This window comes from Lissotriton vulgaris, chromosome 4_1 (genome assembly GCF_964263255.1).
Source record: "Lissotriton vulgaris chromosome 4_1, aLisVul1.2, whole genome shotgun sequence".
Classification (NCBI taxonomy): domain Eukaryota; kingdom Metazoa; phylum Chordata; class Amphibia; order Caudata; family Salamandridae; genus Lissotriton; species Lissotriton vulgaris.
The window spans coordinates 961,750,477-961,774,904 of record NC_141691.1 but is presented as its reverse complement, the minus strand read 5'-3'; the positions used below and the strand labels follow the sequence as shown (position 1 = coordinate 961,774,904).

The 24,428-nt window shown below is 46.7% G+C and overlaps 1 protein-coding gene across 1 annotated transcript in view; it reads right to left on the bottom strand.

Moving 5' to 3' along the window:
- Window positions 1–24,428, bottom strand: part of C4_1H18orf63 (chromosome 4_1 C18orf63 homolog) — a 1,615,038-nt gene that overhangs the window by 929,773 nt on the left and 660,837 nt on the right. Inside the window, exon 5 of the mRNA XM_086966887.1 lies at window positions 19,501–19,542. Coding sequence (XP_086823013.1) covers window positions 19,501–19,542 — 42 coding nt within the window. The remainder of the gene's footprint in view (window positions 1–19,500; window positions 19,543–24,428) is intronic.

Below are 24,428 nucleotides of genomic sequence, written 5' to 3'. Positions count from 1 at the left end.
GTTCACAGTAGGAGTCTGCCCTCGGGGCCCAAGTCCTGTACTTTGTTGATTCAATATGACCGGTATGCCACAATGCGGAGGTCTGTCAGTCCCTGCAAGACCCAAACGCCAGTCGCAGCTCCTGAGTCACAGTGGCACCAGGAGCCAGGAAGACCACCAGGCCAACGCCACAGCAAGTACTATCACAGCGGCCACTCGGTGCTCGTAATGGCTCAGCCGCGGTGTCTTGTAAAAGGGGCACCATCAGGGCCTGGCACACCCCTGTGTCATGTTAGCCACACTGCAGTGATCGCTCAGGCCCAAACGGGCGTGCCACTCCAGCCGCTGCATCTACCCTTCTCTGGCCAGTCGGGTGCCCAGACTAGGTTAGTACAGCTATCCTTGGGTCTCAGCACTTCCTGTCGAGCCGCTCTCAGTGAGGGAGTTCTGCCCTCCACTCCAGGGTAGCAGTAAGGTAGTAGCGTTCCAAGCCACCCCTGGTCTGAGACCCCTCTCCCTGTGGATAGCCCCCCGGAGCCGCTGTCAGGTGTCACCACTGGCCGAACGCTGAAGCCTCCATGCTGCCATCCTGGAGCAACAATGCCAGACACATGGGACCGGGCAGGTCATCTTGGTGGTGTTGAAGTGCTGAAAAAGGCAAGCAGAATGGAGAAATGGCATGATTACGGAGCTGAGGTATGCCCTGCTGCATCACCTCAATATGTGAGGTGCAAGCCTTAGATAACTCTTACAAATGACCCAATTTCAGGATGTCACTCAGTGATTTCCCTGACTCCTGAAGGATGTTTTCTTGTGACTTAGTGGAGGCGCATTCTTGTACGATCTGCCCTTGTATTTCCTCGCATTCATCTGCGAATGCGCGTGTGCTATCAAGTTCTTTCAGTCTAGCATAGAAAGCATCAATGGATTCCTCTGGGTCTTGCCTGGCTTGTCGAAAGACAAAGCATTAATAATCTTGGTTCAAAATAGGCGTTGAGGGCAGCCACTAAAGTGGCATACTTTTTCTGGGTCGCCTCCGTGATAGTCCTGGAGATCTTATCAATACTTTTCCCTCCCAAGTAGAGTAAGAAAGCCCTGTGGCATCATCCGGGACCTTCGTTGCCTCAAACTAGAGTTCTAGGCACCCCACCCAGTCTTTCCATTTCGGTGCTTGAGTTGAAGGGGCCCCTTCAATGATGAATGCATCAGTGGCAGGGATGTTGGACATGCCAGGCAGTTCATTAGCTATGTAGCCTGCAAGTGGTGTCAAAGACTACTTAGTCGGGAAGCCTACAGCTGTGTGGGGCTCTATGTCTTGCGCAGTGAGTGTGTTGCTGCACTCTGATTGTGGAGGACAGGTGGCCCCCCTCCCCGCCTAAGGTAGGTACTCAGTCTGCAGAGGCACCACAGGGGAAGAGCAGTTGTCTTGATGGCCAGCCCTGCTACCCCGTGGGAGGGCTCATGTGGTGGAGTACTAAGCTCTGTTCAGCACTGACCTTGCTGCGTTCATCATGCAGTGGGTTGCCGCCTGTGATATTGCATCCTTTGTGTAGGAAAGTGGGTTTCTGTTGCAGTAACCCCCCACACTTTTTGCCAGATTTCTGATGCACTTTAACTTGATGTACCCTGTGTCCCTGCAAATCAGTTTCCCAAGGCATGTGCTCTCTTCCAAAACTGTACATTGGTAGCCACAATTTGCACCTCTCTGGCCACATGTAAGTCTCTTGTAAAAGGATACTTCTGTAACAAGGGTACTGTGACAAGACTAAGAGCTGCAGCACCTAATGTGCCACCCTTAGAGGTCTTGTACCTTAACACACACACACACTCTGCCATTACCAGCTGCATGTTTTGGTGCAGGGAACAGTGAAGAGTCGACATGGCACACATACCTGTGTTGATAGGTCAGATGCACAGCTAGTTTTTAGGCGTTCAAAAATATGTAAGGTTTTAAGACTTAGGCACCATAAAACCTTACATATTTTTTGAACGCCTAAAAACTAGCTGTGCATCTGACCTATCATCACAGTTCTACTTTTTTGTGTCCACTCCAGGACAGATAGCACGCCACTAATCGAAGATGAGTAATTAGGAGGAGATCGCAAAAAGCACTGAGGCCAGAGCCTCTACATTTGCATTTAAACCGGATGAAGCGGACCGAATTTACGCATTGATTAGGGAAGAAAACGCACAGGAGACTACTACTCGCTCCAAAGAGCAACATATAAGACAACTAATATACTTAAGCAAGAGACGTATCAATCAACAATTACACGCAAGCACACTGGTAAAATATCACCGCAATCAACGAATACCTAGGGGCCTAAGAATTGCCTCAAAACCATCACTCTGCAAAAACTCAAAAAAATTTCAAGAAAGGTGGTACGAAATCCTTAACAAATGTTCCCTGGACTTGATTCTTTTAATTATAGAGGAGCTTTCTGGGATACTAGAGGAGCTTACCGTGGAAATACCTGAAACATCAACTGAATTATCCAAAATGCTCTCCGAAGAAGAACTAAAAAACATTCTTGAGGATATACAAACACAAATGGATAAACATACAAACGAAATTAATGAACGGAAGATTCGTAAATACAAAAGGGACACTCTGGATTATAGACTTGGTGAGGTCTACACATGGGCCGAAATCTACGCTCAAAAAAGAAGGAATAGACCCTACAATTCACAAACTGAAACCTCATCATCGGATAGCGATAGTACTCAAAGAAGCAGAAGAACCCAACCTACTCATACGAGTACGGATATCAGTCTAACACAACAACCTACCACGAGGTTCCAAACTGAAACAAGTCCTTTTTTAGAACAGGGCCAGGCGCAAAAAGGAGACCCCGGAGAGGACAAAACAAAAGAAAAAGAAAAGGAGAAAGAACCACCTATTACGAGGAGTGTGACGGGAACCATCAAAGACAAGAAAACAAAGAAGACATAAACACGGACCAACTAGTTATCAACATCAGCAAATACCAACTCACTAAACATGAAAAACGATTATTACAAAAGGGCACATCATTCGTACCCACCACCAACACAAACAGCTTGGAACTGGAAGTAAGTTTTTTTAAACTTATGCGTAAATTACGGCTACTCCACTTTTTTGACAATGTGCTACCCCAACAATCCAAACAGGACAAAGATCAACTTTTGGGATTAAGACCCCATAGCACATTTCAATCACCAGTCAGCCACAAAACTCTGGACCTATTTGAGAACAGAGTAAAGAAGGATCTACTCAACATTAAACATGGACAGAAACGTACCAAAAACATCACCCAAAAAGATTTGGGATACCTTGAAAAAGATATCATCAAATGACCAGATCAGATGTACCAAAGCTGACAAGGGGGGTGCCCTAGTCATCATGAATCAAGACATGTATGAAACTAAGATCATGGAACACATCATGGATACCACCATCTACATGAAATTGGATAACAACCCCACAACTGAATTCATGAAAATCCTCACAAACATCGTAGATAGGGCACATGAAGCAGGCATAATCAACGACAGGACAAAGAACTTCCTGATCAAACCCAACCCTAAAAGTCCTACCCTCAGAATGGTACCCAAAATCCACAAAAAGCTCATGGACCCCCCCCCATGAGACCAATAGTCTCCACATGTGGGAGTCTCCATGAACCCATCGGTCAACTCTTGGATAAATATTTACAGCCAACAGTACAATCCATGAGAACATACACCAAAGACACCACCCATTTCATTTCAAAATTAAATGACCTGAAGATTAACCCAGAACATAACCTGATTCTATGCACCGCGGATGTACAATCATTGTACACTTCCATACCCCACTCTCTAGGTATAGAAGCCATCGAACAAGCCTTACTCAATTCTGATTTGGACACAGCATTTCAAACATTTTTGATGGAACTCATGCTCTTTACATTATATCAGAGTTATTTCAAATATCAAGACTCATGGTACCAACAATTGGCAGGCATGGCCATGGGCAATTCAGCGGCGCCTGTATACGCCAACATCTTTATGCAACAATACGAGGAGACGCACATCTTCACCAACGAAGAGTGGACAGAGAACCTACTACTTCTAACACGATACATCGACGATATTTTTATCGTCTGTGTGAGAAGTTGGCCTGGTATATAATGCTCACTAATTCTAGTGATCACTTTGTACCATGCCAAGCAACCCTTATGATGATGGTTGTAATTCAACCTTGTAGACCAGTTATCCTAGTGGTAACGTGGACAAAGCAGTCTTAGGCTAAACTCTGAAAGGCATGTGAAGCCAGCTGTTATACCATACACAACCCCCTTGAATACCAAATGAAAGGGACACCACACAGATATATATTGAAAATATATATTGATTTATTAACTATTAACATCCCCTGGACTCTTTATGAGCACAGAAGCACAAGCGTTAAATCACAAGACAGTTTAAAATACACAAAAGTTGCACAATATGGATGAGCCCTAGGGGCCACCTAAACCATATACTAAATAAGTGGTATAAGAGATACCTAAAGGAAAGTGAAGAGGCCTAGGGCCTTGGGAATCGCTGGAGCTATTCGAGACTGGAGTTAACTAAGTCGGGAAAGGCCCACGGGACTCGGGTGCAGTGTTCAAAGTGCACGCACTTCTCAATACAAAGTCTATGGTGCGTAAAAAGCACAAAGTTAGAAAGTTAGGAACCTTCCGAGTGACCTACGGAGCTGAAACTTAAAACACAGGCCCTTGGGATGTGTACCAGTGCAGGAGCACCGGCGGAGCTGAGTTACCTCACCCACAGGAAGCGGGTGCACAGGGTCGAAGATGTGTCGGGTTTCGTCACGCTGGTCGATGGTGCTTGGAGCTGAAGATGCTGCAGGCGGCTCGATGAGAAGAGTTCCGGTGGATCCAAGGGTGGATCGGAAGAGTTGAAGACCTGAAAGCAGAGGGGACAGTGTTCAAAGTCACTAGCCAGTGACTGCCCTGGAACCAGAGTGGAACCAGGCGATGTCGGGTGCAAACAGGCGTTGTCGGGTAGCTTCTTTCTGCAGCCACGTGGATACCCGGGGTCGAGGACGTCCAGGAGTCGGTCACGAGCTGTCCCACGTAGGCTTCTCGCTGTTGGCGGTGTCGGCGACCTGATCGGAGCAAACAGGCCTTGGCAAATGCAAGCCACGCAGAAGTTGAAAGATGCTGTTCACTCGGACCAGCAAGGTCAGAGCGAGGGCTCCTTTTCACAGGAGCTTGGGTAGGTCTGGAGCAACCAGACCTGCTGTTTAAATCTTCGGGTTCGTCGCCAAGATGGCCGCTGACCACGTGGCTAGTGGCCGGGATGGCGCGTCGAGTGGCACGGTGCAAAAGGGCCCCACGCAGATCGTGGAGATGCTGGGGGGCTGATCTTCGGTGCAAGGGCTGCTCGGTGGTGGGGGTTCTCAATCCCCAAAGCACAACGTCGAGGATGCCTCAGAAGCTGCGCAGTCAGCTTTACGAGTGTCTTCCAAGAGGTCCGGTCCCACGTCACTCGGTGCCTCCACGGGTCCCTTCTTCGCAGGGACTGTGGATCGGGCTCTGAGAGGTCTGGGAGTCTGGTTCTTGTCGGGCTCTGGGCTCGGTCTCCGGCGGGAGGCGGCGGCAAAGCAGACGTCGAGTTGCTGGTTGGTACCTGTGTTCACAGGGTGGTCACTCCTTGGCCACAAGGGAGATTCTTCTTCAGTCTTCTGTGCAGCAGAATGTCGAAGTCCAGTCTTCTTCTTAGTTTTAAGTTGATTTCGGGATGATCTGCTGTGCAATGGCACTGCTCCCCCTCTTATTCCCAAACTGGGGGTGGATCACCTACTAGGTCCCTCCTCTGGGTGGAACCAGGAAGGGGGGCGGTTACACCCCCTTTCCTTTGTCCAGCTCCGCGCCAGGACTGGGGCTGGAAGGCCCCAGAACCGGTTTGGACTGGCCTATGCACGGGGACACCTTGTGTGCCCCGGGCATGTCTGATTCTTTTCAGCCCTGTCCTACCTAATACACAAAATCCTGTCTGGGGTGGTGCTCGCACCTCCCAAGGCAGGAAACCCTTTGTCCAGGCCACCATCTGCCGAGTTTCGGTCAGCAGCAGGAGGCCAGACTTGTGTCTGTGGTGGCAGCGTCCATTTTGTGAAGCTGAGGCTCTGTTTAACTTTAACCGGGGTTAAGGCTACACACATGTCGTGTCCCTCTAGAAGGGTGGAATGCTATCCCCGTCGCCAGAATTGGCGAGGGGATAGTATTCCAATTCGTATGACACCTTACTCGACATGTTTTGATAAAGCCAAACCAAAGATAGCATTTAACCGCGAGGATTATAATGCACTTAAGAGTATATGGTATGGCAATATCCCGGAACAGCTTAGGGAGTTGTTCCCGACAGCTGCAGACAGGCTCAGCTCATGCCAGAGCACCATCTCACATATTTCCAAGCACTCTGCCTCCAGGATTGATGAGGCCTTCCATAGGAGTGGCTGATAGGAACATATGTGTCCAGTTTAGGGTTAGGCACAGGCATACTGTACCTAAGTAAGAGGTGGTTACACCGACTTACCCCAGCTGAGTGATCAGCCAGTTGTGTCAAAGATGGAGGCCAGGCCAGGGGTGGCACAACACATGCTGCAGCCCCTGGTAGGCCTTGGCTACACCTATGCCCTGGGTACCTATGGTACACTGTTACAGGGGCCTATAAGGTGAACCAATTCCAATTGTGTTATGTACCTAAGGTACATGGAGTCCATTTTAAGGAGAGAGCAATCAGCCTGGGGCCCTGAATAGCAGGATCCCAGGCCAACTAAGTCAAATACCAGCTAAACACCAGGCAAAAAGTTTGGGGGTAACCATAGTCAGATATCCACCTTCCTACATAACCCCCCCCCAAACGAAAGGAGATAAGGCTATCCTTGACCAGGTAAGCCTATATTGCCTAAGTGGCCATATAAGGAAGTACCAGCTCTGGCTTGGTAACCCCCTGTCTCATGGTCCACTAAGCAATCCCTCACCCTAAGGGTATCGGAGGGTCTCCACCATAGGGAATCTCTACCTGTGGTGTGTCTTTGCAAAGTCAAAGGCTGGTGTTGAGATGGAGTACTGAAGTGAGTTTCCTCTGTAGGGCTCAGCTTCCTCCAATCACTCTCCACCATGTGTGCCTTTCTTTCTCTGACTGAGTTGCACTGTGCTCTCAGGGTCAACCTCTGGCTACCTAAAGCTGGAGGCTGGGTCCCTCTGTTTGGCTTACTGGAGGGACAGGTCAGGTTTGGGCCCTTAGGGTCCCAGGTTTTGCTGTGCCCAACAATATCCATCTGGGGGAGGTCCCTAACTACTTTTAAGGGGGATCCCTCAGGAGTTTTTAAAGCTTGCACCTCACTAGGGCTACTAGTTTCGGTGCCCCTAATCTGCTGATGGGGGTGCTTTATTTGACAGGGGGCCCTTTGGGTCTCACTGTCCTTCTTGTCCTCTGCAGCCCTGGGCTGAGTAAGGCAAGGTAGAGAGGGGCAGGTTACCTGCTCCAGACTGGGTCCCACCTGAGAAGGGTCCACTGCCATCAGAGGCTCTGTTAGGCCAGGCCTAACAACCTCTGGGACAGTTCCTTCATCAGGGGTAAGATCAGTTCCCTGAGGAGGCTGATCCTTTCCTAAAGTCTGGTGGGAGGGAGATTTCTCTTCCTCCTCAATGCTCTCTGTTTGGGTGGAGTGATCCATCATTTCAGGCTTCACTACCCATGTATCAGTTTGAGTTTGGGCTGTGGCCATCACAGCCCCACCAACCTTTTCAGGAGGAGACTCAGTTTGGGTATGGGCTGTTACTAGTACAGCCCTGCTACTCTTTCCAGGAGGGAAGTTATCTAAAGATGGGGCTGAGGTTTGCTCAGCCCTCCCAACCTTTTCAGGAAGGACATCTGGAATTGGGGCTGTAGCCATTACAGCCCCACTAACCTTTCCATGGAGATTTACCATTCTAGAATGGGTTTGCTGTTCAACCTCAGCCCAGGCTGAGATTTCCAAATCATTACCCAGTAGGCAATCTACAGGCAAGTTTGCTGACACTGCCACTCTCTTTGGGCCAGTGACACCTCCCCAGCTAAGATTGACTACTGCCATGGGATGATTGGATTCTATGCCATCAATGTTTGTCACCTGATATTTGGCATCAGGTAAAAGTTGCCTTGAGGGGACTAGACATTCAGCCACCATGGTGATGCTAGCCCCTGTGTCTCTGAAGGCCTCAACTTTCAAGCCATTGATGAGGGGCTCCTGTCTATACTTGCTCAAAGTGTTTGGGCAAGCTGTGAAATTGGCAAACCCCATGCCAGTCTCATAGACAAGAGTATCTGAGTTAGGGGACCTGGATAGGCCTGAGTCCACCTGTCCTCCAAAAGTAAACCCACCCAAATTCTTGGGGGTGCTCCCACCACCTGGGGGACCACTGCTAACAGTGACAGGAGGTGTTGGAGCCTTACCTGGAGGTATATTCTCCTTATTGCCATTCTTGGGACAACAGCTATCTGTTTTGTAATGCCCCACCTGTTTACAGGTATGACAGTAAGGCTTTTTCTGGGATGTAGAAGTGTCTTGGGACCCACCCCCATTCTTGGAGTTTTGGGGCCCTGGGGAAGTCTTTTCCTTACTTTTATCCCCACCCTTCTCTTGAGGCTTGGTAGTCTCTTTCTTTTGGTCACCACCCTGGTTCTTAGGCCTGATCCTGGTTCTGACCCATTTGTCTGCCCTCCTACCCAATTCTTGTGGGGAGGTCAGATCAGAGTCAACCAGGTGCTGATGTAGAAGCTGATTTTGACAATTACTTAAGATTTGCTCTCTCATAATTAAATTATACAATCCTGTATAGTCAGTAACCTTACTTCCCAGCAACCAGCCCTCCAGAGCCTTAGTGGCACACTCAACAAATTCAGACCAGTCCTGAGTCTGTGTCTTCTGGGTGTCTCTGAACATTAACCTGTACTGTTCAGTGGTTAAGCCCAACCCATCAATCAGAGCACTCTTCAGGACCATGTAGTTTCTAGAATCCTCATCACTAACTGTGAGGAGTCTGTCTCTGCCTCTACCTTCAAAGGAGAGCCACAAGATTGCTGCCCACTGCTCCTGAGGGATCTGCTGTACCATGCAGGCTCTCTCAAGTGCAGTCATCCATTTGTGGATATCATCCCCAGCTTTGTAGGGGGGCACAATCTTACTCAGGTTTCTTGTATCAAAGGACCTGTCTTTATCCTTCTGGATATTGCTGCCACCAGTGGATCCTAATCCACTCTCTCTAGGCTGTCTTGCTCTAGCAAGTTTCTCCTTGGCCAGGGCAACCTCTAACTCTTGCCTCTGGATCCTAAGCTCAGCCTCTCTCATCTTGGCCTCATGTTCCCTTCTCTGAGGGCTAGTCATCTCCTTCCTGGAGTGACCATGAGAGCCTCTAGAGACATGGGAGGTATTGGATTCACCTGAGTGATGCCTCCTCCTCCTATGGCCCTGGTTAAGTCCACCTGGGGGTCTGAATGGGTTGTTACCTGATTCATTCCCAAGTTGACTTAAGTTAGCCTGGTTCAGTCTACTGACCAGCACCTGACTATCTCTGTCATCATCTGACTCACTGCTTTCCACCTCCTCCTCCTCTTCTTCTTCCTCTACATCTACCTGAGGAGCTCCAGTGGTGGAGGCTTCCTCATCTACCAGGATGATAGGGGCAGGGGTGTCTACAGTGTCATCCTCTGAAGGATGGCCTCCTTCAGCATCCCCTGTGGGGTTTGCTTTAGAGGTCTTTAGAGCCTCAGACTGATCCAAGAGCTCTCTTAGGTGGTCTGTAGTAGGGGAAGGCCCTGTCTTCAGACCCCTTAAGACACAAAGCTGTCTTAATTCCTTAAAGGGAAAAATAGCAAACTGGGATGGTGCCCTTGGAGGGTCACTCTCAACAGGAGTAAGTCCACTGGACCCCTCTGTTCCAGACATTGCTCTAGTGTGGGTGGATGTGTTGCAATCTACCTACACTGGTGTTTACCTACTAAACCTATCTAGTAGTTGTAGCTAGGGTGTGCTACTCCCTTTGCTCTACAACAACTAAGTTCAGTAGAACTTATGTATACTAGTCTTGTTTTATATGTACCTAGCAGGTACCTGTATGATCTTTCAAATGATAATCTCAAAGATTGTAATGGTAAAACAACAGCAAGCTCAGATCCCAATCCGCTGCTCACCAATGTGAGAAGTTGGCCTGGTATATAATGCTCACTAATTCTAGTGATCACTTTGTACCATGCCAAGCAACCCTTATGATGATGGTTGTAATTCAACCTTGTAGACCAGTTATCCTAGTGGTAACGTGGACAAAGCAGTCTTAGGCTAAACTCTGAAAGGCATGTGAAGCCAGCTGTTATACCATACACAACCCCCTTGAATACCAAATGAAAGGGACACCACACAGATATATATTGAAAATATATATTGATTTATTAACTATTAACATCCCCTGTACTCTTTATGAGCACAGAAGCACAAGCGTTAAATCACAAGACAGTTTAAAATACACAAAAGTTGCACAATATGGATGAGCCCTAGGGGCCACCTAAACCATATACTAAATAAGTGGTATAAGAGATACCTAAAGGAAAGTGAAGAGGCCTAGGGCCTTGGGAATCGCTGGAGCTATTCGAGACTGGAGTTAACTAAGTCGGGAAAGGCCCACGGGACTCGGGTGCAGTGTTCAAAGTGCACGCACTTCTCAATACAAAGTCTATGGTGCGTAAAAAGCACAAAGTTAGAAAGTTAGGAACCTTCCGAGTGACCTACGGAGCTGAAACTTAAAACACAGGCCCTTGGGATGTGTACCAGTGCAGGAGCACCGGCGGAGCTGAGTTACCTCACCCACAGGAAGCGGGTGCACAGGGTCGAAGATGTGTCGGGTTTCGTCACGCTGGTCGATGGTGCTTGGAGCTGAAGATGCTGCAGGCGGCTCGATGAGAAGAGTTCCGGTGGATCCAAGGGTGGATCGGAAGAGTTGAAGACCTGAAAGCAGAGGGGACAGTGTTCAAAGTCACTAGCCAGTGACTGCCCTGGAACCAGAGTGGAACCAGGCGATGTCGGGTGCAAACAGGCGTTGTCGGGTAGCTTCTTTCTGCAGCCACGTGGATACCCGGGGTCGAGGACGTCCAGGAGTCGGTCACGAGCTGTCCCACGTAGGCTTCTCGCTGTTGGCGGTGTCGGCGACCTGATCGGAGCAAACAGGCCTTGGCAAATGCAAGCCACGCAGAAGTTGAAAGATGCTGTTCACTCGGACCAGCAAGGTCAGAGCGAGGGCTCCTTTTCACAGGAGCTTGGGTAGGTCTGGAGCAACCAGACCTGCTGTTTAAATCTTCGGGTTCGTCGCCAAGATGGCCGCTGACCACGTGGCTAGTGGCCGGGATGGCGCGTCGAGTGGCACGGTGCAAAAGGGCCCCACGCAGATCGTGGAGATGCTGGGGGGCTGATCTTCGGTGCAAGGGCTGCTCGGTGGTGGGGGTTCTCAATCCCCAAAGCACAACGTCGAGGATGCCTCAGAAGCTGCGCAGTCAGCTTTACGAGTGTCTTCCAAGAGGTCCGGTCCCACGTCACTCGGTGCCTCCACGGGTCCCTTCTTCGCAGGGACTGTGGATCGGGCTCTGAGAGGTCTGGGAGTCTGGTTCTTGTCGGGCTCTGGGCTCGGTCTCCGGCGGGAGGCGGCGGCAAAGCAGACGTCGAGTTGCTGGTTGGTACCTGTGTTCACAGGGTGGTCACTCCTTGGCCACAAGGGAGATTCTTCTTCAGTCTTCTGTGCAGCAGAATGTCGAAGTCCAGTCTTCTTCTTAGTTTTAAGTTGATTTCGGGATGATCTGCTGTGCAATGGCACTGCTCCCCCTCTTATTCCCAAACTGGGGGTGGATCACCTACTAGGTCCCTCCTCTGGGTGGAACCAGGAAGGGGGGCGGTTACACCCCCTTTCCTTTGTCCAGCTCCGCGCCAGGACTGGGGCTGGAAGGCCCCAGAACCGGTTTGGACTGGCCTATGCACGGGGACACCTTGTGTGCCCCGGGCATGTCTGATTCTTTTCAGCCCTGTCCTACCTAATACACAAAATCCTGTCTGGGGTGGTGCTCGCACCTCCCAAGGCAGGAAACCCTTTGTCCAGGCCACCATCTGCCGAGTTTCGGTCAGCAGCAGGAGGCCAGACTTGTGTCTGTGGTGGCAGCGTCCATTTTGTGAAGCTGAGGCTCTGTTTAACTTTAACCGGGGTTAAGGCTACACACATGTCGTGTCCCTCTAGAAGGGTGGAATGCTATCCCCGTCGCCAGAATTGGCGAGGGGATAGTATTCCAATTCGTATGACACCTTACTCGACATGTTTTGATAAAGCCAAACCAAAGATAGCATTTAACCGCGAGGATTATAATGCACTTAAGAGTATATGGTATGGCAATATCCCGGAACAGCTTAGGGAGTTGTTCCCGACAGCTGCAGACAGGCTCAGCTCATGCCAGAGCACCATCTCACATATTTCCAAGCACTCTGCCTCCAGGATTGATGAGGCCTTCCATAGGAGTGGCTGATAGGAACATATGTGTCCAGTTTAGGGTTAGGCACAGGCATACTGTACCTAAGTAAGAGGTGGTTACACCGACTTACCCCAGCTGAGTGATCAGCCAGTTGTGTCAAAGATGGAGGCCAGGCCAGGGGTGGCACAACACATGCTGCAGCCCCTGGTAGGCCTTGGCTACACCTATGCCCTGGGTACCTATGGTACACTGTTACAGGGGCCTATAAGGTGAACCAATTCCAATTGTGTTATGTACCTAAGGTACATGGAGTCCATTTTAAGGAGAGAGCAATCAGCCTGGGGCCCTGAATAGCAGGATCCCAGGCCAACTAAGTCAAATACCAGCTAAACACCAGGCAAAAAGTTTGGGGGTAACCATAGTCAGATATCCACCTTCCTACAGTCTGGAAAGACTCTAAAGAGAAATTGCAAAAACTATTGATGGAATTCAACCAAATTGATGAACGTATCCAACTCACATGGGAACTATCGGAAAAATGTGTGAATTTTCTGGACGTCAAAGTTTCGGTCAACAAAGATGGATTCGACACTGACCTATTCATTAAACCCACAGATAGAAATAACATGTTCCACTACACGAGTTTCCATGAACCCAACCTAAAAAAATACTTACCTTTTTCTCAAATGGCTCGGATTAAAAGAATCACATCAGATCCCACAAAATCTAAACAACGAATAGAGGAAGTGGCCACCAGATTTCACAATAGAGGGTACCCAGAGAACATTATTGAAGAATCCAAATGTAAAGTTGCGAACATAGACAGACAGAAACTGTTACAACCAAGTATAAAAAAAGAACAAACCCGCATAGTGGTAGTCTCTAAATTTTTCACTGCAAGCATGAAATACAAACGGATCATCTACCAACACTGGTCACTGTTGAATCTGGAACCAGATTTCAATCAAATGTTCAGGGAACCCCCACTATTTGCTTTTACCAGGGCACAGAACCTAGGAGAAGTGGTCCAACATAAACCCACTACCACGTTGAAACATACAGGCACCAAACCATGTCTGAACTGCGGGAACTGCAATAGCATCATCAAAGGAAACTCAATCAACCATCCCATGAAAGGTCACACAATAAAACTTAAGGTCAACGCCACATGCGATTCAAGTAATGTGATTTATGTCCTAAAATGCCCTTGCGGCAAACTGTACATTGGCAAGACAGAACGCAAAATCAAGATAAGACTTACAGAACATAAGGCAAACATTCGGCTAAAATCTGCCAAATCTTTAATAGCCGTACACTTTCAAGATGAAAAACACAACATTTCCCAACTCAAGTTCATCATACTGGAAATCGTCCCCAGAATTGAAGGCAGGGACAATACCAAATTCCTACTCGAACGAGAAAACACCTGGATTCAAAGACTTTCTACACAGAAGCCATTCGGCCTTAACGACAGAATTGAACTCTCTTGTTATCTGTAATAATTGCACTTGGAGCAACCTAGTAATTCCTGTGTGAATTCACTGTGATTTTTTGTTTACGACTTGTTATTCACGGTTTACTGTTTACAGGATATCTATTTTAATGCTTACGCCACATGGTTCACATCACACAGTATTTCCACTACTTATACCCCGTCCCGCCTCACCTAGTATCATAACCATTTTCCTACCATTTTCTAACCACCTTAATTCTCCATCATTATTTTTTCCAATTCAGCCGTCATGATAATATCTATTTTAGATATTAATAACTCCGCGCATTCCAACATTTTAATACGCGGTACCGCAACGAGGATTACAAGTCTTTCTTTACCCTCTATGATCACGTGATCGCGAGTTTTCGAATTTGACCAAACGCGGCAGTAGACACTTTTGTCCTGACCGGCGTTGGTGAACGGATTGCTTTTCGGAACCTGTTACCCTATTTCAGGTTAGTTTCCCGACCATACCATATTAGCATTGTATGGGAAATTTGTTATTTTTCGCGTATTATCTTTATCGCGTCATAGCGGTAACATACGTTTTCTACCCTTTATTTACAGAATCATGCAACCATAAAACATGAACACACATAAGAATACAATTTAATTCCTTTTGTGTTCCCAGGGGCTCCAGGTTCATTAAGGTGACCCCATAACCCACCACAGAGTTTTCCATTCCCTTATGTATTGTTTACACCGCAACCAGTAAATCACTTACAGGACGTTTATTTTCCTTTCTATCACAGTATCCTTTCCCTGATGAAGGGGCAAACAATGGCCCCGAAATGCATTGGATGTGTATAAAGGACAGTTTCATGCTTTGAAAAAAAGAGCTAATTGCATATCACACATATCATGTGGAAATGATTCATGGAACTATGCTTTGAATAAAACGTATCAAACAACTGATAAAGAAGTCTGGAACCTATGTTGTATTGGAGGAATAATTGTGTGCACACAAGGATGAGACCAGTGGTTCACTGATCTCACGACTTTTGAATACACATACCTGTGTGCCATGCCTGTAACCCACTGCCCATGGTATAGGTAAGTTACCCTCTAGCTGGATGCACTATACCAGTGGTGAGGGTCCAGTTGCATGAGCACTATACCCTACAGTGTCTAAGTCCATTCTTAGACATTGTAGGTGCAATAAAGCCACACGAGAGTATATGGTCTGGGAGTTTGTCATTATGAACTCCACAGCATCATAAATGCTTTACTAAATTCTGGGAAGTTTGGTAGCAAACTTCTCATCATAATAAATCCACACAGATTGACCTTCAACCTACAAAGAAGGATGGCAAAAGTCGCACAAAAAAGGAGACTACAGAGAAGATGCCAGGATCCGTCTAAGCGCGGATATATGACGGTACCACGCGTACTTTTACAACGCGTACCGTTACAACGCTACTTTTACCACGCAAGTCGTTACAACGACTTGCGTGGAGGGGCGCTGGATAGTAAATCTTTTAATTTACTATTCCAACTCCAGTCCCCGTGGACTCTAGGGAAGGAGTTGGATAGTAAATTAAACTATTTACTATCCTGGAGTGCCCTCCAGCGCAAGTCGTTGTAAAGACTTGCGTGGTAAAAGTAGCGTGGTAACAGCACCGCATTGTAAAAAATGCGTGCTAACCGCTGTATACCGTAAGCGCCTGCATTGCATGTCTAGGACGGTCGTAATATATGGAAGTTAGATTTAGGCAGGAAAGACTACAATCCCCAGAAGCCTCGGCTGAGGCTATATGAGACTGTGAGACACGCTTCCTGTTGCGTGTTATTCTGGGTTTGGATTCGAGCGGAGACGGAGCTATTCTTCCCCGCTGTGCTGTTGAGGACGCCTGGGGCGCTGTCGTGTGGATTCACCGGCGAAACGGTAGGAGCGGTTCTCCGCCTTTCTGAAGATCGACTTTGAGCGGAGCGCTGTGGTTGTTGCCACGCGTTGCTGTATTCGAGGTGCGTGCAGTGAGGGAACTGCAGCGCCTTTTCCTATGTTTGGTATTTGGTAGAGCGGAGCGCAGTGGTAAACCGCCACACGCTGCCGTTTCGTTTTGGTATCGGAAGATACTTCCTTTTTTAGTTTGTTGTCGAAAAGCGGAGCGGAGTGGTAGGGGGCACCACACGCTGCCGTTTCTTCGTGTACTTTTGTGTGTTATCACGTTTATCTTACTTATCCCTAACTACATTGAGTAGGTGGTGCGCGGTGGCGGTCGCAGCTCCGTGTAACCAGAACAAGCGACCTATTAGGGTGTGTGTGAACTTACTGAACCTGCATGCGGAGCGCGGTGGCGGTCGCAGCTACACGTTGCCGTATGAGCGAACTATTGATTCTTGGGATGTTGTGCTCTTATGGAATTGTTCTGGAATAGTTCTATTCAACAACATTCTGTTCTTTCCTTTGTATACCTTCATTTTCAGTATCTGTGTGTTATTTGCTGACTTCATTGAGTGCAGTGGATTTAGCAGAGCGGAGTGCTGTGGTTCTTGCCTCCCACGCATTACCGTGTTCTGTGTTTCTTCTTACTCGCTCATATACTTTCTCAGCACAGTTCATTTTCTATTTCATTGATGGAAGATCACCTCAGGAACCCCTTAAACAAAGAGATAAACTACAGACCGAAGGCCACAAGCATTACTGCCAAGAGGTGAATCTGAGAAGCCTATTGCAGTAGTCCAACTTTATACACACAGGTATTTTGTCTATTTAGGGAAGTACATTTGGTGATTGAATTGCTGAATGAACGGTGTTCTTATCCCTGTATGTTTTGTCATTCCAGGTACATCCCTTTCCCAGCTGACCCCTTCCTTTCCTTCCTTGTTTATTATTTTGTATTTACCCCTCACCTAATGGCTCAAATACTCTGTTGATATAATTCGGAGTGCTTGTGACGTTTGAAGGTGAGCCTTATGATCATCATCCGGATCCTGTGGAGCGTATCTGACAGAAGAACTGACTTGGCCCCAGTCCTACCGGCCTGTGTGCTCTTTCAGGTGAATCTGCGCCAAAAGTCGACTTGTCCTGCAGCCAGGGACCTCCGCAACTCCTGGGAGGACTGACTGCCTTCAACAAAGACTAGACCTCCTGCGAACAACAGCTCTGTCCAAAAGAAACTCCAAAGACAGACTCTGAGCCTGCTGAGGACAATGAAACTCGATGCCTGGAACCACCACTGTATCTGTTGCCTACGGCCAGAGTCCAAGTGGCTTACCAGTCCCACAAGGTCCCCCAGCGCTCCAGAGTCCAAGTTCACCAATGGTTGACCCCTCCAGGACACCTCGACTTCACCTGCAGCCTCTGCTCGGACACCCTCCCCAACCGGGAGTGGCCCGGTAAGGTGAAATACGACCTCAAAAGGCACCCCTGCATCCGGCTGCCCTACACCCTGGAGTCCTCCAACTTACCTGCCCTGCTGTTGGTTCCTCCTGGAACACTTACTGAACAGAGCCTGCAGCCAAAATCTAAACCCGGCAACCCCCATAGGATTGCATTGGGATCCTGACCCCTCCTAAGCACCTTGCACTTGGCCACCCCTGCACCGCTGGTGGTGTGGACTTGGTGCTGACCCCTTTGCCCTGAGCTTAACCCTAGGAGCTTGGCTCCCGAGACCGAGTTGCCTGCCTTTGAGCAGCCCCCAACCGAGGTGCTCCCTTGCCCTATTGGCTAACATTGTCACCCTGCACACTGTACCCGGCCGCTGAACTCATGTTTGTATGGAGAAAAGATTACTCAGCTGGAAAGTCTAAAAAGTGTTACTTACCATGTATTGTAAGATCCTTAAGGGTGGTATCTAGGCATACCACGAGTACATTACTCAAAGTAATCCAAAAGTAACTAAAACGTATTCTAAAAGTCATTATTGTATAATGCTAACTGCTTTCTAAATCAATACCAACCTGTCACTATTGCAAACTTGTTGTATCGTAGGAAGGAGTTCCAGTAGACTTGGTTAGGTTACAGATGAATACGTTTATTGATCTTAAGTTAGATGAGACATCACCACCCACACCAACATTCTACTCTCACTGGCTGAACAGCAGAGGCAGAGAAACAGGGAAGATGTAAGGTAAAACCTTAGATATAACAAAACTTCAATCATATCTGTATTTCATTGTTAAATCCTGCATTCCAAGTATTTTTAACTACCTGTACCAAGTCCTGCATGGTTCTAGAATTAAAATACAAGTATTCCTTTTCTTATACTTACCCAATTGATCTGGATTCAGTCTCTGGGTGTGTGCATCAGACTTGATTGAGTGAATACAATAATGCTTAACACACCCTCTGGATAAGCTTAACTGCTCGCCCACACTACCACAAAGACAGCTGTTAGTACTTACCTAGTTTAGCCTCTGCTATACCTCAGGGGACTCAGTGGATTCTGTGCATACTATAACTTACTTTGGTATATTGTATAAAGAGCCAACTTCCTACACTTGCATTCTGCAAATGTGAATGTGACAGGGGCACCACCTGTACTTCCGTACAACCAAGTAACCACCAGGCATGTTGGGAGGCACTGTAACGAGAAGCGTGCTCCCTACTATGGGGATTGGCAGGGGTTAGTTCCGCCCAGTCACCCGTGTTGTAGGGTGTCCATGGGCCTTGTCGCGCTCCAGTATCACCGAGCACCTGGGGGCCTAGTATGAAGAAAACTCGAGATACCAGGGTGTTACTTAGTGCCCAACGTACCAGTGGGAGCTGCCCTGCCCTGTCATGCCTTCACCTTTATTACGCTGTGGCCCATGTAACTCTGGGTCTAACTATCATGCTGCCTATGCGGGAGCCACTCATGGTCCCCACTCCCACAGTTGTTGGTAACTACACAAACATCCCCTAAATAGAAACACTAAAGGAATCTTGTTGAAATCTAAAATGAAACCTGGGAAAGAACGGTAAAAGCATCCTTTCAAATCACAGCGATTTTTTTGTTTTTTTTACATTACTGGAATACACATTACAGCCAAACTTTTTTCGCTATGTTGACAGAATGTGATTATAAAGACACTTCCCACTATATCCCTATGGATAATCTCATAATAATAAGTCGGACCATAAGAAAAGAATACGAGTGAATAATGCTGCACAAAGCATGACTCACACTGAGTGCATTACATGAACCACCAATAAAGGCATGACTAGTATTCTTTACACAATAAATATGGATAGGATTTTCTTTCTCTTATTAGGTTAGCTCTCTTGAAAATGAACTATAGCCCTTACTACCCTTGACTAGGCATTGAAAGCATTTTGTGATGGATCCGCTCAGTTCATTTAACTGGACTAACTGTTACATAAACAAGCAAGAATAATGACGCTGTGTTAAAATGATAACGTATGTTTAATTCAGATGATTTTTATCCGTCCAATGAACAATACATACATAGAATAAACAGAGGCTATCACGCAACTTCTAATATATAGCCAAATTAATGTAGTCCCCAGAGAATAACACATTTTTCTTGTTTTAAGAAATCAATTAAATGTAATATATGATATTTACCAACAGCATTTTGTTTTCCTTTCTGAGAAAGAAAGTCTTTGCCTGAAACAAAATACGGTCATAGTTAGCAAACGCTTCTACGAGTTTTTTTTTATCATATTCACAAAGGTAATGCATATATCATAAGAAGTTATTTAAATGTAGAAATCAAGTCTTACAATAATGAAGAAAACACGATTTCCCCTTTTTAAGGCAATGAGAGAACAGAGTAGTTGACACTAGATTTGGTAAAGGGGTTCTGCCAACTCGCTGTTCCCTTGTCTCATTTTGAAGTTAGGAACCCTAGATTTCCGAAAGCAGACCCTCAGCTAGATCCGCTATCACAAACCTTCCTTGACGGCTCATCCATCTTAAAGTTGCCAATATCTTATGTTGGCCCAGATCTTACTCAGTCTTATTTTTGCTTGTGAGGAAAATCTTTGCAACCTTGCATTCCTTGAGGTAGTGGTTATTTAGAAAATACCTTGTAATCCTGTGGACTGAAGCTAGAAACTCAGAACATACACACCATTAATCCCACAAACTAGGTATTCCGTCCATAAACTCAATGAACAGTAAGCCAATACATATGAAACATGGCTCACTGCTCTCAAGTATAACAACAATCCTGTACAAAGTGCAACAGGAAGGGTAAGGCTAAATGTTACAAAGCATTGTTGCAGACATTCTTTACAAATTAAATACCAGTGTGCACTGCCAAATGAATGTCAGTCTTTTCTAAGCGTTTCATTAGGACGAGGTACACTGCAATGCAGAAACCACATGATTACCTTTATAAAAGCACCATTTTACATCATGTTACTTTTAAATCTTAGCCTAGTTAGGAAGTTATATTTTTAACATCCAAAGAATGGGGGCTGCGCAGACGATTTGGACAACGTGGACCCCATCCCCTGGAGCCTGCCCCCTTTTTAAAGATTTGTATTTCTTTGTAAAGGGGAGGAGGGGCGCGCAGCCCCCCTCCCATGCAGCATTCGGCTCCGGGGATCCCATCAGCCGCTCCCTGGCCTCTATACTTGGTGCCCTAGTCCCACCCAGGGCACCCAGTCATTGTCAATAGGGGCCAGGAGAGAAGCCTGAAGACACCTGCGGTCTCTGCTTGCTCACCGCGTCCTGCGGGAGCCGGCATTGCTATTGGACAAAGGGAGCTGCTGAACATGCAGCTCCCTCTGTCCTAAAGCAATTCTCTTCCACTTTAATGCTCTCGCTTCCTGAAAGCAAAACAGTGTTTGGTATGGCTTGGTGGAAGCAGTAATGCTTCCGCCAAGCCATAGCAAATTGCAATGTCCCGGGGGTGGGCACACCAGGACATTGCTGGAGCCAGCCCTGGGAGGTGGCGGTCCCCTGGGCCTTCTACAGCTCTACGGGGGGGCAGCACGGTCCCCCTCTTTCAAATTGTAGTGTAGTTCCTAGTTTCCCACTAGGCCCTGCGCATTGGAATAACATAAACAGTAGTATCGACGTGGAACTGCTTATATTCCAGGCCTCCACTGACTATGCTAAACTTAATTGGGTTGTGTTACCAACTAGCTCAGAGGTCACTGGAAACTTTCTTCTCTGCATAGGAAGTGATCAGCTTCCTTGGCACAGACAAGAAGGGATTCAGTTTTCCAACAACCGTGCAACATGACAACTTTGCTCCTCAGATCAAGAGTCGATCTCTAGGGTCGTGTGAAACAATAGACATAGATTTCACTCAGTCAGTCTAGTGCAGTTTACTTTCACAGTATGTAGAGAATAGAGAGACGGGCGTGTATCAATAAAGGGTTAACATTTATTGAACAGTCTTTCTTCTCATACAAGAGAAATGTATTGCCACAATTGCAATAACTGTTATTATAAAAAGTACGTACAGTAAGATAAGAATAGCAAAATAGAACTGTAAAAGCATTGATATGGTTTCTTAGCCATACAATGGTTTAAAAGTAATAAAACATATATACAGTCATATATACATTAGGCTAACATACTCAACTGGTGCTTCTAACTAAGCCTACCCCAGTGTGCCTGACCTAAGCCTAACACGTGAGAAGGGGAGTAAGTAAGTAGCTTAAGTTAAGTTGGTTTTGCCAAGGTTTGTTTCAAGAATTCTCGTCTAAGGGTTTAGTCAACACCATACCTCTGAATAGAATGATGGAGGATTGGTATCTCCTTCAGGGGTCTCTCTCGATATCCCAGTCACCTGCGAGGGTAAACTGGAAGCGCCGGGACTGGATTTCTCTGCACGAGAAAGGCAGCGGCTTCTCTCAGCGCGTCTGGAGGAAGGAGGGGTGACAGCGTCCGCGGGCAGCTGGGCTGGATGTCTTCGCAGAGGACGGCTGCACGGCTCCTCAAGCGTACTGCACCATAGTTCGCGCTGTAGCGGCGATAATGGTAATCAGTAGCTTCACCACCACAGGATAGCAGGCTGCAGCGACAGGCAACGCTCAACAGCAGTTAGCTTCGCTCTCACAGCTCACAGCTTCGCATTGCTTAAGGCAACTTTGGTAATATTTATACCTGACAGGTGCCGGGTTTGACGCAAGTTTGCTGGACATAAGACGTCAATTAAAGATGTCACTAGGAAGTGGCAGCTATCAGTTGCTCATTAGAGTTCTATTACTAATCAAAACATAGCAAGCGGGGATTTCCAGGTTTGCTAAGTTTTTATCTTGTTGAAGAACTCGGAGTGTTATCTAGGAATATCAGATAGTGACTGCTGCTCTGTCATTGCACTAATTGGTCGCAAAGGAAGTAGCAGAGAGTCATGCTGGAATGTGGCTCTGTGGCTCTGCTCGTGTGAGGCCAGAGATGACTTTTCAGAAAATCGTACTTGAACGGTTATGCCAATATAGGGAATAAAGGGCTTTATAGCCGAATAGGGGCATAAGGTCACAGTATCGATCAGGAACCTAGATAAGCACATGACACCCACTCCACGAATTCATGTCCATCAAAATTACTAAAACTAAGCAATTAGATGCATGTGTAACATTGTGTAACATAGCCCACCCCAAAATACATAAATGCATACGAAATAGGCGTACTTGTAATACATGGAATTTAGGTACTGTACGTTTTTTAAAGCATAGTAATCATTCAAAAGGTATTGCATATGAAGTCAATGAACGATTATGCAAAAAGAATTACACATGAAGTATCTCTGACAGAAGAAATGCGAGATAAATCATCACATAAAAATGCATTGTAATAATATGTGTGCTAGAGGCTGGTGTTATGTTGTTATGTCTCTAGATGTGTTTAGAAATAGAAGTGTGAAGCTTCTGTTCTCTAAGAATAGTTTTTACGTTAAGCAAAGAATTGTTCGTGCCAAAAAGAGAGGGTCAATATTTAAAAAAATTGTCCAATTCAAAGAAAAATCAGTTTTACCAAAGCTCCTGGCAGTTTTATGTTGATCAAAACTGAAGGCCGAATTCAGAGTTCATGGGAACGCTGTGTGTCGGAAAGCTTCTCAAAAGTTATTGTTTCTCTATGGGTGAGAACATCGTATCAGACAGGCTCGCAAAGAAGTGGTCTACAAAATCAGGTGATAGTTCAACCAAATTAGATAGCGCTGTAACTTGGCAGGTGTGAGAATGATTGCTGTCATCGAAGGCAGGATCAGCAATGCTCACAGAACGTTGTACCTGGATGATGTTGCTTTTGTCACTCGCTCCACTGTTACCACTTTGCTGTAGTACAGGAGTCTCCACGAATGCCGTCATCAGGATTGGTAGCCGCTGGGGACAACACAATGCGTGAGCCGTTATTGGACTTAGCAAAGTATCGACGTCCATTGGTACTGCTGATGGAAGTGAAAGACAGACGTCCAACACGCATTCCTCGCCGCAAAGCATACACCGTAGCACAGGTAAAATGCAATTTTGCCATATTGGTCTGAATGAAAGGAACCAGGTCATGTTTAGATCTCTCAGCCTGGCCAATCCGAGGACGTTAGTTATCCTGTCCCTGTAGCGCATTGCTAGGATTGTTTCTTCCATTCCCATGGGAGCTATGTCTGAGCCGAGGTTTGCCATAACGTAGCAGGATGGTCAAAAATAGAATCCCTGCGATGAGTCCAAAAAATAGTGGAATACCACCAAAAATGGAGTGCACAAAATTAGGAAAGATTCCCAAAATTGCCTGGAAGGGTGTTAGCAGTCCCGTAAAGACTGTCTTAAATATGCCTGGGATGCTTGTAGCACTAGACATGTTAAGGAGTTGGCTAAACATTTCTACGAAATGCACGGGGCAATTTGTTGATAAAAGGTCATGGACCTCAGTAGCCGTCCTTGCGACTAGAAGATCATACGTCTCTTTAGATGACGTTATAGGCACTGTTGTCTGTAAAAGCACAGATTTCATTTTGCTTAATGTATCAATTCGTATAGAATAGAGATTCAGACGAGGCCAGAGGGGAGTCACTATGTCTGGAGGCCCGCTCGGAAACAATGCTTGCATACAACATTTGACCATGGACGTTACTTGTACTAGATAACTTAGTCCGGGCGCGAGGCCACAGCACCTGTGATCCGTTCTAAGAATGTAACTCCCGTTTGAAAGTTGCATAAAGAAGGGCTCTATCTGAGTTGCAGGTGTGACTAGCTGGTGGCATGAAAGGTTGTTTGAATTTCCATCACATGCTCCGTGTAAATTAATACCCTGACACAAAAGTATACCGCTTAGTGAGTGTTTACAGTTGTCACCACTAAGAAATACATTTTTGTCGCTGTCACTATAGCAAGAATGAGTGTATGGTAATTTCCATTCGGATTTAACATATCCCTTACCCAATTGTTCATACTGGCCAGCAGGTATGTATTCAAGGCACTTTTTAAAGCGGAAAGTTGTTATCGGAATTGTGATAATTCCGTGTATTATCCATTCAATGACAGGACTCTCTGACATTGTCAATGATAATTTCTCGAGTTTCTCGATGCTCAAGATTG